The sequence below is a fragment of the Scatophagus argus genome, chromosome 16 (genome assembly GCF_020382885.2).
Source record: "Scatophagus argus isolate fScaArg1 chromosome 16, fScaArg1.pri, whole genome shotgun sequence".
NCBI lineage: Eukaryota > Metazoa > Chordata > Actinopteri > Scatophagidae > Scatophagus > Scatophagus argus.
This window is the reverse complement of record NC_058508.1, coordinates 4580235-4598186: the sequence shown is the minus strand read 5'-3', so window position 1 is coordinate 4598186 and position 17952 is coordinate 4580235. Positions and strand designations below refer to the sequence as shown.

At 39.2% G+C, this 17952-nt stretch overlaps 1 protein-coding gene across 1 annotated transcript in view; it reads right to left on the bottom strand.

The window, feature by feature from the left end:
* The window catches only part of cpt1a2b (carnitine palmitoyltransferase 1A2b), a 30562-nt gene extending 16173 nt beyond the window's left edge, over positions 1-14389 (bottom strand). Inside the window, exons 1-10 of the mRNA XM_046414375.1 lie at positions 14098-14389; positions 8241-8383; positions 6953-7092; positions 4635-4812; positions 4229-4330; positions 3990-4127; positions 2617-2694; positions 2342-2449; positions 1536-1623; positions 844-1039 (exon numbers count right to left, since the gene is read on the bottom strand). Coding sequence (XP_046270331.1) covers positions 844-1039; positions 1536-1623; positions 2342-2449; positions 2617-2694; positions 3990-4127; positions 4229-4330; positions 4635-4812; positions 6953-7092; positions 8241-8381 — 1169 coding nt within the window. The 5' untranslated portion in view covers positions 8382-8383; positions 14098-14389. The remainder of the gene's footprint in view (positions 1-843; positions 1040-1535; positions 1624-2341; positions 2450-2616; positions 2695-3989; positions 4128-4228; positions 4331-4634; positions 4813-6952; positions 7093-8240; positions 8384-14097) is intronic.
* Positions 14390-17952: the final 3563 nt, after the last annotated feature.

Genomic DNA, 17952 nt, shown 5'->3' with positions numbered 1-17952 from the left:
CCTCCCTTCGACATAGTGATTTCAACTGTCAGCCTAATAAGCCTTTAAATACTGCAAATACAAACTAATGTTTCAATCAACTGGAGTGAAGTTACCAAACTGTCATGACTGTCCGCAAATCCACTTTCCATTGATTTTTCCATTCAGCTTTCAAACACACGCCAGGCTATTCACTGGAAGTCTTAGATCGAAACACAGTGAAGATCTTCAATTATTCTCATCATTCTCAACAAGTAATTGTCATAACAGAAGCGGAAGACAAAGAAACATTCCAACTCCAGCTCACACAGACAGAGCGAGACTGAAGTTTGCTACAAGAACACACAAAGATAATGTAAATCATGCTGCAAGTCACTAGCAGAGTACAAAAATATGCTGACCTTATGTTGACCTCATTTCTACATTTGGCTAATAATAATGATAATAATAACTTTATTTATATAACTCCTTTTAAGAACCAGGTTCCCAAGGTGCTTAACAACCAGTTAAAAACAAAACTTGAAGCACAACAGATAAGCAAAGTAAAGTAATATAGAAAATTAATCAACAAAAAGTGTAAGAAATTGGAACATTTAAAACATCGAATAAAAGGACAGTTAAAAGACACTGAAAGACAACAATTTCTTTGTTGACATGTTTTTGATTTTAGCAGATTGTTCTATATGGTATTATTTATCCCAACCAGTCATGACCAAGTGTCATGACATGTAGTCACTCATTGCTACTGAATGAAAGGTACACACCGGAAAGCTCCACAGGTAAGAGACAAAGTGTGACTATGCAAAATGTGCAGACACATTCCTGTACTCCATGCCAAGGCTTACCCCACCATATTGTTCCTACCTGTCTCCAGCAGTAAGAGCTCCCAGTTTGTCCTCTCCAGGTTGTGGGGGTGAAGGGTCATCTAGGATCCTCTGGATTTGGTACTCAATCTCCCTGGGAGACAGCAGCCGACCTGCCCGGTACACCCACAGGCGGAAAAAGCGCCCCTTGTGGTACACTGCTACAAATTCACTGTCTTGCCAGTGCTGGAGCACATCTGTGGAGGAGGAGAAAATTGTTTGGTGATTCTCAATGGCTCAGCACTCATTTTTATCCCACACAAACACTAGCACATTGTTGGTGCTTGCCAATTCAGTCAGATGTCTTTTATCTATTTTTTCTGTTTGTGCATGTATTTGTGCTATTTGGTTTCCAATTCACCCCTACTTCATGAAAGCATCATGCATTTCAATTTAACTGTATTCCACAAAGATGAGTTCAGTATTCGAACATCTGTTTAAAGCAGAACCGGGCATTTTACGGCCCGCGGGCTACACACGGCCCTTCAGGCATCCCTGTCCAGCCCGCGTCATGTCAGTCATAAACACAAATGAACAAGTATTTATGCTGAGCATGCAATAAAACTGTGTTGCTTTTATTTTTTAAAAGCCTGGCACAGCGACAGGTGATGCTAGCCAGCTACCCCTGGCCCCCTAAAAATGTCAGCTCACGTTAAAAAAAGAAAAGCTGTGTATGTTTTTTGTGTGTGTTACCAGTCTCAACTCCCGGTGTGCGTGTTGTGTTGAACATCCTCTCACACTGAGCAGCACACAGAGGGATGACAGTGCCTGGAACACGACTCTGACACACACACATACACACACACAGCCTGTTTTTGATGGACATTTTAGAAAAAAAAAATAAAAATAATATATATACATATATATATTTATAATGTTCATGCCAATAAAGCATGCTGTAATGAGAATTTACACTTAAAAATATAACTGAGTCCTCTACTTACATTTAATTTCATTTCATTTTCCATTGTTACTGTACTATTCTGTCATTTTTCACATTCAAGACATTTTGGACAAAGCTATGCTTCCAAATTTGTGACAGCAGTTTGGGGAAGGCCATTTTCTATTCCAGCTGGATGAGTTTGGTGTGGAAGAACCTGACTGACCCACACAGAGTCCTGATACCAACCCCATCCAACACCTTTGGGATGAACTGGAACAGAGACTGTGAGCCAGGCCTTTTCATCCAACATCAGTGTCTGAACTCACTGTTGCGCTGCTGCACGAATTGGCCAAAATTCCCTCAGAAACACTCCAAAATCTTGTGAAATGCCTTCCCAGAAGAGCAGAAGCTGTTACAGCTGCAACGCTGTCTGCAAACTTAGAATGCTATAATGGTCAGGTACCCAAATGCTTTTGTCCATGTAGTGTATGTCAAACAAGACAAAAGTTTTCAGATGTGTTAGCAGTTCTGTCAGGCTATACTTAGAGCTACATACTAAATACTAACGCTGGTATGCTAATATGCTCATATGACAATGCAGTGTATGTGGTCTTACTGGTTTGAGTTCTTCCCGGTTGACCTTGCGACGGTAGAGCATCAGAGCAGTAATGGTGTTTCCTGCCCTGGCTGCCTGCACCTGGGTTGGGGTCACATACAGAAAGTCCTGGAAAGCACACACAAAGGCCATTACAATCAAAACAAAAACAGTCTCTGAAAATTGATGCTTTTAAACACATAAGAACAAACGGAAGAAGTGCAAAATGGAGGAAAGACGTAAGCAAGAACAGAGGTTTATTCCAGTCTTTCTGCTAATGTGTACTAGCCCGTTACCATGCCATAGTAGTTACTGTTGACCATGATGGGACCTCGACCCCTCAAGTAGATGTATTCCTCCCACCAGTCACTCACCTGGAACCAAAACATGACAACTTTCATTTCTGTTCTTAGCAAAAAAACAGGACAGAACAAAATTACTCATTTCCTGTACACCTATTTTTTACTTCGTACTGAATGTTTGAAATATTAAATATCACAACTTTCTAGAACACTCTAAACATGCTAAATACTCTCTATATACTTCTCAAACTAACCGTTGTATGGTTAGAGAAAGAAAAGGTTCTCTTTACTTTAACTTAATTAGTTACTGACTGAAAGCAACACCCATTGAGCACTGCTAGCTCAGTAACACTATTGGAACACAGAAACAATGCAATTGCTAAAATACCCATTGAGCCAGCAGTGACAGACTTTTAACTTCCATTTTGAAAACTCTTATTACCATTAGAGTTGTTAAGCACTCATTCTTAAGGCTCAAAAAGATTAAAACCCTTTAGAGGAACAAAGCAGGGCAGATAAGACTAAATGGATTGTTACGCTATTTTATCCACTGATAATGGAACAAGCTGAGAGGCAGATACAGGGCAGACAGTGGGAGATTTTATGGAGCTTAAGGCTCAAAAACTGTAATCAAATACAAATGTACAGCAATAAACTAAAGTCACTGGCAGACTGCAACTCACCAGACAAAAATGCACACCCACACAACATAAAACCTCCTGTGCTCACTACATCCTCCTAAATGATCACCAAGTTAAAAGCAAACTCCACATTTGGTTTGCAGAAAGAAAAAACTGTTATGTTAAGTACCCAGAGCAGGCGTTATTCTGGCCTCTTGTTGCATGTCACAGCCCCCTTTTCTCTCACCCTCAGTCCTGACCCTCTCTCTACTTTGTCAACTGATAATAAAACTAAGACCAAGATAATCCTTTATTGAACTCCAGACTACAGAAATACATACTAAAAAAGAAAAAATGTCTGTAATAAAATTATTTTTTTCATTGTTAATTAAACTGCCAGTTTATTTTCATGATTAATCATGTAACTGTTTGTTCTATAAAATATCAGAAAGTAGTGAATAACAGCCTTCTTATTTCCACAGAGGCTGAACTGACATAATTAAGCTGCTTGTTTTATCTGATCAACAGTCCAAATCCAAACATATTCAGTTTTTCACAGATTTCTGGAATCAGGGGCATTCTGCCAAAAAAATTAAGTATATATATATATATATATATATATATATATATATAAAAAACAATCAGCTGGCTGTCAGAGCTGTTGAAAATTTATTTTATGTCAGTCAAAGTAATTAATAACTATTGGACTAGTGGTTTCAGCTCTAGCATGTGACTGAGCACACTTACATAGTTGGTGGCCCACAGAGCTTTGAGTTTCAGGTAACGTTGCAGGCGGTTTCCCAGGTTAGACTCAAAGTCATTGGCCAGTTCAGTCATTCGTTTAAATTCTGGATCAGTCAACAGGGGGCGGACTGACAACAGGTACTGAGAGAGAAAACACAGCATCAGTCACAATCTGCTTCTCTGGTTATACAGTTATTATCATGCTCTGTTCTGTTTGGGTCATTTTGGGTGTGTTCATTCACCCTGCTCAGTGTGTCTTTGATGGCAGGAACAGGCAGGTGAGGTAGAGAAGTCTGATAACTGTACAGCAAAGGCTTCCTGCTTGATAGTAACTTCAATAGAGTCTGAGACAAAAAGAAGGACATTTGTTAGGTGTTCAATTTTTTTTTTCAAAATTACTCACTTTCAGAAATTTTAACATATTTTACTTGGATTATAAGCAACAATAAATTGTTATTAAACTGTGGGGACCATAGTCCCTGCCTTTTTATAGCATTTTTTTGCAAGGTGTTAGATTTTATGGTATATCATGCTGTTATAACTGACACTAAACAAGATTCAGTTAAAGTTTGAGTCTCTGGCCCAAAGCAACTTCTGCAGAGCAACCACCAGAGGGAAGGGAGCTGTGATAGCAGAAGCAAGGCTTACCACCCAGACTTTGGTGACATTGGACACTCGGCCATGTTGCTCAAACATCCATTGGTGGTAGGAGAGCAGCAGTTTGAGGCAGAATCTGAGTGTGAGGATGAGTGAGAGCCACAGGAGGGTGCTGAAGACCAGTGCAGACACCATGGTCTGCCCCTGGGCACTGAGCGAGACATGGAGGCTGAACAGAGGGAGGCAGAAAGAACAGTTACCGGCCATTTAAGTTAAGCACGTTTTAATTTAATTTACTTTTTAATTGGTATATTTAATGTTACTTGGAACTCAAAGTAGGAACAAAATAAACAGAAAAAAAGCACCACAAATAGCATTTTATGGGAAAAGTAATGAGTAAACTAACTGTCCAGGCACAGGAAGTTCAGTCATGGTAAGTAAAGGTCATATAAAGTACAAAAACAAACGTGTCTGTGCAGTTAGGAGTGACTTTTTATTGTCACCAGCCAAAGGCACACCTATACAACAATCATGTTTAATCATCATCGTTATACGCCGCACCCGTCAGGCGGATGGATTAAGGAGAAATGCTCATTCACGTGGAATCTGAACAAATCTGAGCACAAAATTTTATCAGAAATTATTCTTTTCTGTGCATCTACATCTTTTAATTCAGCTCATGAACAATGAGACCAAAACAACAGTCTAGTGTTTATTACTTTGTTCAGTGTAGAGGTAGAAATCAGTAAACTTATTCACATGAAGAAACAGCAGTAAAGACTATGAAAGTACAACAGCAACATCTGCTGGGTCGACCTGGAAGTGAATTCTAAATGTTTGTTTCAGAATGACATAACGGGAGAAAAAAAGCAGAAACATGAAAGAGGAAAACCACAGTATGTGGTAATAACAGCAGAGCAAAATGACAAACATGAGAAGAGAATTTCAATTATCATCAAGTAACATAAATATCACTGAATGTATGTGTTATTATGGTCATTTCTGCTTCACGTTACCAGTTGACTCAATATTGAGAGGCACACGACATATGGCCTAAACATGCTACAAACTTTTAAATGTGAAAGACCATTAGTCTACTTTTATCTTGTGTTACGTAGCAATGATATAAGTGTCACATAAATGCAGTGAGATGTACCAATATGTATTAAAAAGAAGCCTCCATGTTGGAGAAGCACGTGTCTAAGCGTCAGGCTGTTGCTAATCTTTAAACTGGAGCTGTCATTTTCAGCTGTCAGTGCTTCCGAACAGCAGGGTGAGTCAGATGAATTGCCACAGTTTACAGCCTAAATCACCTCCCTTTTAGTACCAGGGTGGAGGGTGACAGGTGTGTGTGTGTGTGTGTGTGTGTACAACAGTAGACAGTGAGTCAGCACTGTTGTAAATATCTAAAACCACAGTAAGTGAACAGACAGGTAGGGAAGTAGGCGAGAGTTCATGTGCAGGCACCACACCCACACTGTTAAACATTGACTCATTGCTTTTATATGCCATGAAGTTATGTTTGTTTGGATCAGCCTGAATCTTTATTTCCTCCTGGCTGTTGTGACTGTAAGACACACTGTACTTTAAAGTGGGACTGTCAGCTTCAAGTGGCAGAGCCCTTAAGCACAGTTCAACAAATACTGGACTTTTGAGGCAAACACCAATACTGATATTTGGTAATATGAGCTGATGATTTTTTTTATTTGATCCAGATACCACCATTCATTCTTTTTATTTCCTTTTATTCCAAGTGAGAGTAAACTCATCACTGGTATCTGACAAACAAACTGCAATTCCCTGTTACTAATGATCATCTGTAATGAGCTAATATCCATCAAAATCTATCTAGCTGTTTAATCAGTTCGGCTCTATTTATCTATATATTGGAATAACCTGCAAAAACATCTACTTGACATATTTATAACTGATGAATTAAGGGTATCATTAGAAATATAATGAAGGAGGCATATAGTTGCTTTGAGGAACCACTGTGTTTTAAAAGCTGTTTTCCTGTTCATTGTGAATTTTTATGTATCTTGTTGTATATGTTGCATTTCAATATGCTGTTATTTATCTATCACAGAACAGATAAAAACAGTAAACATTAATTTATTTCCTGGTTCTTATTTCCATGCATCCATTACATAACAGCATCATATTGTTTGAATGTCAGAGGTGTCATCATAATTAGAAAAAGAACTGACAGTGTAAATGTCTTAAAATATTAAAAAGATGTGGCAGTTTTTAATGTTTAAATTTAGATAATAGGCTAACATGAGAATCTTAAAACTTCACAAATGACCAACTTCATATGCAAAAGAGAAGTCGTCTGCATTAAGAAGCTTAAGACAGAAGTGTCTGTGTACCTTAGTGGCAGGTGTTGCTGTATCTTGGTGATGAGCCCCATGCTGGGATCTGAGCGCATGTACATGGTGGCCAGGATCGCTATGACGACAAAGAGCCAGGAGGAAGGGCTGGCAGGGTACACTCCTTTGATCAAACTGTTCTGTTACCACAGAAGAAGAAATGGCAAGATTAGTGAAATAACTCTCCCTTCTTCTTCACTGGGCCATTGAAAAGAGAGGTTCCTTTCAGACAGCTGGAGGTTACTCCTGTTCAAAATGAACATTTGTAAAACTGATCAAATGCTCCCCTTAAGAAGCTTTAAAATTTTAAATTTTTGTGTACCACATACTTATTATACATATTATGTATCCACTTGCTCTGTTGTTTACATTACATGATATGTACTGTTGTATATTTTGTTTTTGTCAATGCAGCAGTGGCAAAACTGCATGTCAGTACATGTTAGGGAAGGCTCAGCATTCCTCACCTATACAGATGGGAATTCACACCCTGTAATAAGTCCTTGTGGATTCAGTCCCTCTCACACACACACAAATTACATCCCTACACACCCACACACACATATACACATACACACACAATGTTGTCTCCATCACTTTTGGGGATACTGCATAGACTTCCATTCATTTCCTGGAGGCTTAACCACCTAACCATAACAATAAACATTAGTTGCCTAATCCTAACCCTTACCATAACCTAACCCTAACCTCAACATAACCTTAAAGCAAGACTTCACCCTAATATTTAATGGCTTATGTTGTGGAGGCCATCATTTTGTCCCCATAAGTAAGACGAGTCCTCACAATGTGACTGTGTTTAGATTTTTGTCCCCACAACTACAGGAATACACATCCATACACACACAAACACACAAACAAAAGTTCAGACAAGTAGCGAAAGAACTGAAGCATTAGGTCTGTACCATGAGTGTAAGCAGGTCAGTGGGCATCATATGTTTTCCAGGTTGTAAGAACCTCTAAAGCACTGAGTGTCCCCAGTCAATAACAGCACAAGGCAGGAACTTTATAAAAGCATATAGCAACCAAGTTGTCCATTTCGGTGTCTCTGTCTGCCATTAAGAGGCACAGGTCTGTGTGTCTGTGAGAGCTACACACAGCAGGCCCAGCAGCAAATCTGCAATTTGGCAGCATGCACATAAGTTGTGCAGGGTTGTGCAGAGCTGTGGACGTGTTTATTTGTGCTTTAGAACGTAACTGCCATGAAACAATGAGAAAATGACAATTTAATTCCCCAATTCACACTGTACTGTACACACTCACTCCTCACCCTCATTCGGCTGACTCGTTTCTTCCACGATCGCACTCCGGACAGATAGATCTGGTTCAGGGCCTGATAAGAGAGCTGCAGGTCAATCCCCTCTGGCGTTATGGTGAACTGGAACGCCACTGCCTGGTGAGCCTCTGCCATCACTATGAAAACACAAATGAACAAAATCTGAACACCAATATCACTCGATGTATTGTTAATCCTGATTAACTTATTAGAATTAACACAAGTAATGGCATTTCATCTAACAGTCTATTTTTAATGTTTTACATAATAAGGATAGCCTGAAAACACTCAGTACATGACTGGGGCTGTGACCTAACTTTTATGACATAAACTCTGTTTGACATCTGAATTTATAAGCCAGCAGGCTCATCAGTGCTAGCTGTCTATTGCATGAACACTTTGTGTGAGAACACTTGAGTAATTTATTGTGTCAGTGGAATGTTGTTGTCTCACTGGGTCCTGCAGCAGCACTGAGAATACTGAAGAGAAACTGCTCATAGTACATTCTTCTGTTATGCAAAGTCCTAAGGCCCTGTGTTATAGAGTACTTCTAATTACTAGACACGCAACTTCAATTAAATATTGAAAAACAAAGCTCCACAAGTGTGCATCCTGAATATATTATGAGTACTTTATCTGGAAACAGGAAGACCATCACATAAAATAATGTTACATATGTGGCCTTTAAAAATGTAGACCTAGACTTGACCAACCAGTAAGTCCAGCACTGCTGGGCGAACACTGGACGTTCCTGTATTATCGACTGTGCAGCAAATTGCTACTTTTATTGTTTAAGTGACTCTGATTCCTACATTAGTGAAGTGAATGTTAATGTTCATGGTCAGACTAAGGGAAAGCCATTCCTCTTTGGCTGGTTTAGGTTATGGATAGAAAAATACTTCAGGTCAGGAAACACAGTACTGCATGCAGTTTATATGGAGTATTTATGATAGGGCTGCAACCATCAGCATCAACCTGACATTATTAATCATTTAATACTCACAAGCTACAAGCTCTGGCATCACATTGGCGGCTGAACAGCACAAAGCTAGCTAGCTTTACTTTCTATCTAGCCAAATCAAGGCCAAAAGTTTCATTAATCTGAAAAAAATATTTGAACTTGAAACTTCGCACCCAAACTAAATATAATTAAATATCATTTTTATTCAGTTCTGAAATTATTTTGAATAAATTATCTATTTTCAATTTTCGCTTTCATATTTCAACATCTGAGGTGTTATTTTTTCAGTTGCAGATTTCGGATTTTCAGACACCATGAAGTACTGGCTAGGAATGGTGGCGACGCACCCAGGACAACTGGCAGGTTGAAATGTCGGTGCAAACAAAATATCAGCTATTTTTTATTTAGATACTCTGAGAAATTATCTCAAGTGTTAAAACGATGTGTAATTTTGTAACATAAGGGGCATACCTTAAGGGGAATTGGTTACAGCTGGAAGCTAAGCATAAGACTAGCAGAGTGTACACTAGCCAGCAAGTGCAGCTACTGGTGAGCATCATGCATTGCTGTCCAGCAAATGAATACATCAAACGGCCAAAATGTCTGGTGGAAAATATGGCAAATAAATAGGTTGTTGCGTTACTGTCCCGGTTATCCTTTCCGGGTTGTGGTCTTGTGCATGCTGGCTCACTCATACTTCTGAGATAAAGAGTGTAACAGAAAACTCTATGTGGAGAAAGTCAACCATTAACATCTACCGAACTCCTACCCATCCTCAAAATCAAACATTATCAATTTTCAACCAGCTTTGGTTCATACTGTTTCGGCAGGATATGAACAATGTTCAACTTTCTTCCATGTTGCCTGCTCCAGAACTCCTCACTCATTTATGAGTCATCAAGTAAACATTTGCAGTCCTGCCTCCAGTACAGAAGTCAGACTGAAAGAGATTGAGCTGACCCTCTCTCAATGCAAAAGAAACTCAGATCAAACTGTCAAAACAAAGCACTGCTGATCAAATATGAATCACGGTTCTGTTACTGCATAGAACAATATTTTAGTGTCCTGTTTAGCCATAACATATATGAATGTTTGAGACAAGGTCGTGGTTTTCTGCCTGCTCAAAACAAATGAAACATTTAATAACAGTTGTGTCTTTCTACTACATGGACTGCCCAGTTTTATGATAAAAATCAAAGTCTAAGCAAGGCATGCTAACAGGTTAGCATGCACATGAAATGTGTCCTCAGTGAACTGATTAAGGGCGGACAGATGTGTCAGTGTTTCTGCAGGACTCACAAAGACAAATTTAAGACTTTTTGATTCCACACAGAAAGCACTTTCATACACTGTCATGGTTATAATGGCCAAAATTGAAAAGCATGATTGAAATCTCTAACAAGAAATGCTGTTACTCACAAGACATATGACAGATAAGCTGATTACATTTTACCTGCAGCAAAAAACAATAATTTCTAATTATATTAATAAATACATATTAATTAAATCAAAGCAATTATGGGTAAACCCAGAAAACAGATGTATGGATTGCTAAAATCTTCTCTTGCCCATTATAAGACAAGGAGCTTCCAGGCTCCCATAGCTGCAGCAGTAACAGTATTTGCTTTGGGGCTGATGGTGCAGACTGAAACTCAAGCCCCGTCACAACAATATTACTTAGGGCATAACTAACAATACTGCCTAAGACAGGGAATGAGAAACTATTTAAAACTATGTAAACCCAAGACTTTTTGGAATTAAGAGGTTTTAAGGACTAGTGCTTTGAACTTTTTCATCTGTCTTTGTCTTTACTTTAGGGTGTTTTCACAATTTTTCACAATACTTCTTCTTACTCAGATGACTAAGTTTCTGGCAATCCCAGCTTTAAATCACTTAGCAAGCCTACGCGATAATACCACATGTAACAATATTCATGTCATTTTCATAAGCCCACTGTTTTGGATCTTTAAATTTCTAATCTGCGTTTAGAAAGCTTGGACGGGCCAATTCATCATTCAGCCACCAGTGGCACTCAGACAATGTGTGGGCAAAGAAATAAGACAGTGAATTTTCCAGTGTCACTGTTGGCTTGGTTTGTTTTTGAATTCCTTTCCTTCCTGCGTAACCTCACCAGAATGTAAACACATGGATGCCAACTAAACCAAATATTTAGTTATTGTTGCGCAGCTAAATTTTGCTAACTAAATAGACAATAACAACCCAAATGGACACATATCTGTCCAGTCCAAAAGCTCCATTCTTCGTGTGTGTGTGTGTCTGCGTGTGTGAGGGAGAGGGAAGCCCGAGAGCTCTGAAGTCCTGTCCTAATGAAAGGCACAGTGAACACACAGCTGTTGCAGATGAACGAGGCTTCTGGTATGTACCAGATGATGGCATGACAACTACACAGTACGAGTCACACACCCTATAGAAACTAGGTCAACATATAATCTCTGTGAGGTCGTGTGTGCAGACCTTGCTCATCTTCTCTTTGTGGTCCAAGCAACTGAATATTCAGTCCAAATGGCATTCATACCTAACCATGAACCTTCCAACAAACCAAAACAAATTCCAGTCGTTACCCAAAAACCAGACTGCACCTTTACCCTACACACAACAACCTAAACCCTAACCTACTGCCAGGTGGGTAAGGATGAGCCTGTCTATGACAAACACTACAAACAGGGTTTAAATCAAAATACACTGGTTTAAAAGTCTCGTCCTATGGCTACATAAACATAACTGAGAGCTGCAAGTCACTCCACCGTGACATATTTCATCCACGTTTAGCTCCAGTTTGTGTTTGTTGTAGTTATCACTAACATTCCAGTCACTAAGCCAGTATCTGATATAACTAAAAAAAAATATATACCTGGAGATATTTTATAACCCAGAAGGCTGTTTGACAACACATACTGCCGATGTAACACTTACAACCATCTGAAGGACACAGAAATTCAGTCTGCTGCACAATAAAAAAAAGATTTATGACCTGTTTCTCAGTGGCTGCATTCCTTAACCATTCCAGGGAACAAGAAATGTTACTTCATTTTGTATAACACCACAAAAATGTAAACACATAACTGTGTGAAAATATAAAATACTGGAATAAAATACTATTATTCTGGTTCGCACTGCACACACTTAACAAGGAGATATACCATTCCTGGTTACCATCTTTTTTGAAGTATTAAACATAAAGAAAACTGCTTTTCTCCTCTTCTTTATCAAAAACAAATGTAATTTGTTTTTTAAATCTAGTGGGTTAAAGGAGTCTTTCTGGATACTGGAAATGCCTTCTGAGCAGCAGTAAGTGCTACTTAACAATGTGGAAATTATATATGAACCTCAGAAGAAACCAAATATTGCTGGGTATATATTGTCAGGAATATTGGATGCTGAGCTCTCCGACTCAAATGTAATGGTCATCCATGAAGGGCACAACATGGAGCTAATTGTTGTTGTTGTTACCAGTTCATTATTTAGATTGTAAATATTTTTTCTCCAAGAGGATGCTGATTTCCGGAACTGATCAGAGACTAGATGGAACTGATCTGACAGCAGCACTAACTCAAAAAGAAAACGACAACGCACTTAATTCATGAGACTTTACTTATATACTTATATACTGTGAAATCTTTACTTATATACTTCTTCTTCTTCTATACTTATTTCACTGAAAAATATCACAACTAGGGTTTAAGTTATGCTATACACATATACCACAATTATTGCAAGAGTAAGGAGCAATTAGAAGTAAAAACTGAATACCCTACTGAATAAATGGAGGTGCGAAGACTCAATGAGGACAAAGTCAGAAAATGCAAAAATAACCCAATTTGCGCCACATGGATGTTTACGTAACTTAACTCTGATGCTGCACCACATCTTAGAACAAAGTTAGTTTAGGCGGAGGCAAAACTACCAATTGATGCTTGGCACTAAACTGTTAAGAAAATGTCGACAAGCAGGTCGTACCAGCTGAGTGGTAAAGGCAGTTGGTAATGAGAGTCTGACTGGCTGGGCACGCGGACAGGCGGACACGAGTACGGCGGGAAGAAACTCGCGTGCACAGTTACATACAATATTCACAGGTTAGCTTATTGTAACGTAGCCTACTGTAAATAATCAGTTGGCTGTTTTTACCCGATGCACTACGCAGGTTAAATTGTGTATGGTCTGGACGCCCATTCATTAGTCTCTTTCACAAGTTCTTCTTTTGTTTTTTAGCCTAACAAACACAAAATGAACGTTAGTTCAAATATGTTGCTAGCAATTGTATCTTAGTGTTTGCTGTGCTATTATCAGCGTATCTCTCATACGTCTTGTGAGCAACAGCATTTCATCTTAGAGAAATGTTCTTATTTGAATAACGAGTATAGGCTGTATGTAAACAGGCTACTAACGTTTTCATTTACCTTGAAATATATTTGAACAACAAGTCGCTGTCAAGTTTCAATGGCCCACAGGTTCTCATTTCAGTACCAACACCAATACAAAGTTAAGTTAAGAAACTTGCTAGGATCTGTTTGAATGTAGCTGAAGCCAAACCAGTTTTGTTTAAGGAAATACTTTCTGTGCGAGGCAACCTTCCTACTTTCCATCACTACATCATCACGTTGTTGTGTGGGTGGATAGAAACACCCTCAAATACCAAAACAAATGCAAACCTGAAATCCAACAATCGTTACAACAAAACTTAACCTACAGTACAGTATTTTCGCATATATGCACTGTAGCCTAGTGTGATATCCATACTATTTAACACAAAGTGATCCATTCATGCTCAGCACCATCTCCCACCCATTGCGATGCACAAAAGCCAGTGGAGAGAACAAATTGGCAGACACACGTAAAATGAGAAATTGATAATTACAATTAAATGCTTACCTTAAGTGTTTTTCGAAAAACTTTCTCGATGAGAAGCTTAACACAGAAACGTTTATGTACACCCCTCCCTTTTTTTGTCGAGCCTGCAACAGAGATCACTATGTTAACTGTGAGTTTTCTCCTCAACCACCAAGGCAATCACTGCCAGTGCCAGCGAACAAAGATAGTATGAGCCAGTATGAGGCTGAGCCACGCAAATACTCAGTTGGGAAAACAAGGGGGCGACCAGTCGCTGTGTAAATGTAGGCGTTAACTTTGACTCAAATGTTCTAGGTATGCCTATAGACTGTTGCCCATAAAATGACTCGGAGTGAGAGGTCTTCACTTCATTTATATCTTCAGTAAACTACGCATGACGTCAACCACAGGGACCCGCCTGCTTCAAACACATGGAAGATACTTTTTTTTTTATTGAGATGCAGGTAGTGTGGGTAGGTTACGCTGAAACTGACACATATAATCTTTTCTGTTTTATTACTTTTCATATTCTGTAAGTCGTCACAGTTTTTGCATCGTTTTAATCTCTTGAACTGTCTTCTGCTGTTGCGCAAACATCATTGCATCACCTCCATGTTTCCCACTATCTTGTTTCCCAAACTAGAGAAACATTAAAAAAAACTATGAAATTTAAAGTTAACGAACAGTACAGGATTATTTCCTTTGCTTATGAACTGTCACCAACCCTGCAATATCCTTCTCCGCTGTCTTCCCACTTAAACCAGGTTACAACACATTTGTCCTATTATATGTCATAAGATGCAATTATATGTGGAATGGTAAAAGAAAATATGTTCCCATTGAAATATCCAACATCTCCGCTACTGAGTGCAGGGACCTTGACCGTGACCATTATTAGGGTTTTAAAGTCCAAAATCCCCCTCAAACCTGCAGCCCGCCCCCCCTTAGAAGAAACCAAAACATGTAGACTTTTCAGGTTGAAATTTCTGCTATGCTAATCATAAATTTGACTGTTACTGTAAAGTGAAGAGCAGGTTATTCAGTATGCCTCACTTTATAAAAGTCAACATTGACTCACTAGCAGTATTGGCAACACCTTCTGTGAAGATTGCATGTATAGGTACATGGGACATCCATAGTGAATTAGAGTACATTCACAGCGCTTTATGGCTGCTCTCATAAGATAAAATAAGATAAGATGAACTTTATTGATCCTGCAGTGGGAAGTCATGAACACACATAATGCTGTCTGATGTTCTATATTAACAGTCATAAGACATTATAGATGTGACTTATAGTGAATCATGCAACCATCCATCCATTTTCTATACCACTTATCCGTCAGGGTCGCGGGGGAGCTGGAGCCTATCCCAGCTGACTACGGGCGAGAGGCGGGGTACACCCTGGACTGGTCGCCAGTCAATCACAGGGCTGACACACAAAGACAGACAACCACACAGGCACACACTCACACCTACATGTAGAGTAGCCAATTAACCTAATGTGCATGTTTTTGGTATTGTGGGAGGAAGCCGGAGTACCCGGAGAAAACCCACGCAGGCACAGGGAGAACATGCAAACTCCACATAGAAGGACCCAGACCGGGATTTGAACCTGGAACCCTCTTGCTGTGAGGCAACAGTGCTAACCACTGCACCACCGTGCTGTCCTGTATGAATGCAATTTAATTTAATTTATAGTTATTTATATAAATGTGTATTTAAAGACCTAAACTGAAGATGATGCAAGTGTTCTCAGTGAAAGCTGATACATTGCACTTAATTTACATGAATCAGGGGAATTATAATGGGGCTTTTGCCACCAATTTATCAAATGGATAGTTATTGATAGTATATGTGCCATGGAAGAGAACACAAACACCTACATACTTTCAGATTTTCACTGATGTTTATTGGTCAGTATTTCTTACAGGCAATAATAATCATTGTCATAATAGTGCACTTTTCCTTTTTTTGTAATTATACTACAGACATTTCTCTTCGTCGCTGTCGTCATCATCATTGTTAATCGTTTTAGCGTTTTCTCGACCCGCCCTCCCCCCACGCACCTCCCCTTCTTGAGTTTTTTTTCTGATGTCACAACTTCCTCCAAAGTGAAAAAAAAACCCTTTTTCTAGTGAGTGGAGTGGAGGTGCATGAGATGGGCGGGTGGTCATGGGTGGAGTGTGGTGACGTGAGGTGGGAGTGGCTTGGCATATGGGAGGGAGACAAGAGATTACAGTTGTACAATGCTGACTGCAGAAGAAGACTGAGCAATAATGACGAGAAGAAGAGTTGTATGGTGACTACAGTGTCAATAAAAGATAGTGAACACTACATAGATATGGATGGCATACAATGGAGACAGACAGGCATACAGTGTATACAAATGTATACAGCATCTGTGTTGAAGTATACAGTGTATAAAATGTATACAAGGGCAGGGGAGGAGGGGATGATTATATAAGGGGGTGACATATGTGCATTTGGGACAAGGGCGGGCGTGGAGCAGACATACAGGAGATACAAAGAGGAGGAATGGGGGAGTGTAGAAAATGTAAAGTGAATGGGAGAACGGGGGGGCTGATACAGGAGGAATGAGGGAGGGAGTTTTCTTTCAATAGGAGAGTTTCACAAGCACAGAAGACTCTCAGCTGCAAATGTGCCAAGGGTCCCCTTGAATCAATGAATGGATTTAGATGCAGAGCTTGCTCAGAGTAGAGAACAATCTGGAACAGCCTTTTTTTTGCCTTTCCTTCTTTTGTTGCTCTTCCCTTGCTTTTTTCTTTTTAAAGATGGCTGTAAAGTTGACTCTGACCTCATGCTTATAAAAAGCATACTGTGACATAACACTCTTTTTCATGTGTGTAACTTTAAACCTCCATGGCCTTCCACCTTTAGGATGTGCCATCTCACTGCTAGGGCACACATGGGGCTCACTTTGAACACCAGGATGGGAAAATAAAGCTTCTGATTACACGAAAGGGGGAGAAACAGTTTATATGTAATGTTAAACCAGTGAAGACTAAAAATCTTTTAAATTATGTCCACTAAGAGTGCTGTGCCATTCGAAAATGCAAAACTGTCAAAAGAAGCAAGTGAATTTCCCACAGCCTTCTGAAAAAAATATTCCAAAACCATGCCAGAACCTTCAATGTGACTGTGATCCACTTATGAAAAGGCTCAGTTTGCACTTGAATGTTGATCTTGTGTAAACAGATTGTAGGGATGTTGCAGTTGCCAACCACATATTCCAGAAAAAAAAAAAGACAAACTGTGATAAAACTGCAAACAAATGTTGTTTTTTTCTATTCTTGTACAGCTGTTTAATTTAAGCATGCACAGTGTGTGAAGAGACCATAGAAAGTCAATTAGAAATATGTAATTGTTTTAGTGGAGTGTTGGTTTGCATAAATGAACACAGATAGTTTTACAGGGAATGACAAAAAATACATTTGTGCTTGCTGTCCCTGTTCATGAATGAATTAACAACCTAGAGCCTACAGCTATGCAGGTATAACGCTTGCCCTATTTGCCTTCTTAGTTTAACTTGTTCTCGTTAAAATTTACTAGTTACCTCTGAACACAAAGTGCAGCTGAGGCTTGTGGAAATTCAGTTTTGCAGGTATTTCTTCATAAATCAAAGTATTGGACAAAATTTTAATTTTGACCTGGTGATGGTGCCAGATGAAAAGTCAGATGACAAAAAGTCAGAAAGAAAGTACATATCATTATTGTCTGTCCAAAAAGACCACGCAAGCCATTAGGATTCATCCTCTGAAGATCAAGAATGTCTGGAAAAAGTCAAGGCAACCCATCTAGTGGTTGTTCAGATTTCAGTTTGGACCAGAGTTGTTAATCAACCAACAAACCGACCCTGCCATCCCTGGAGCCACAT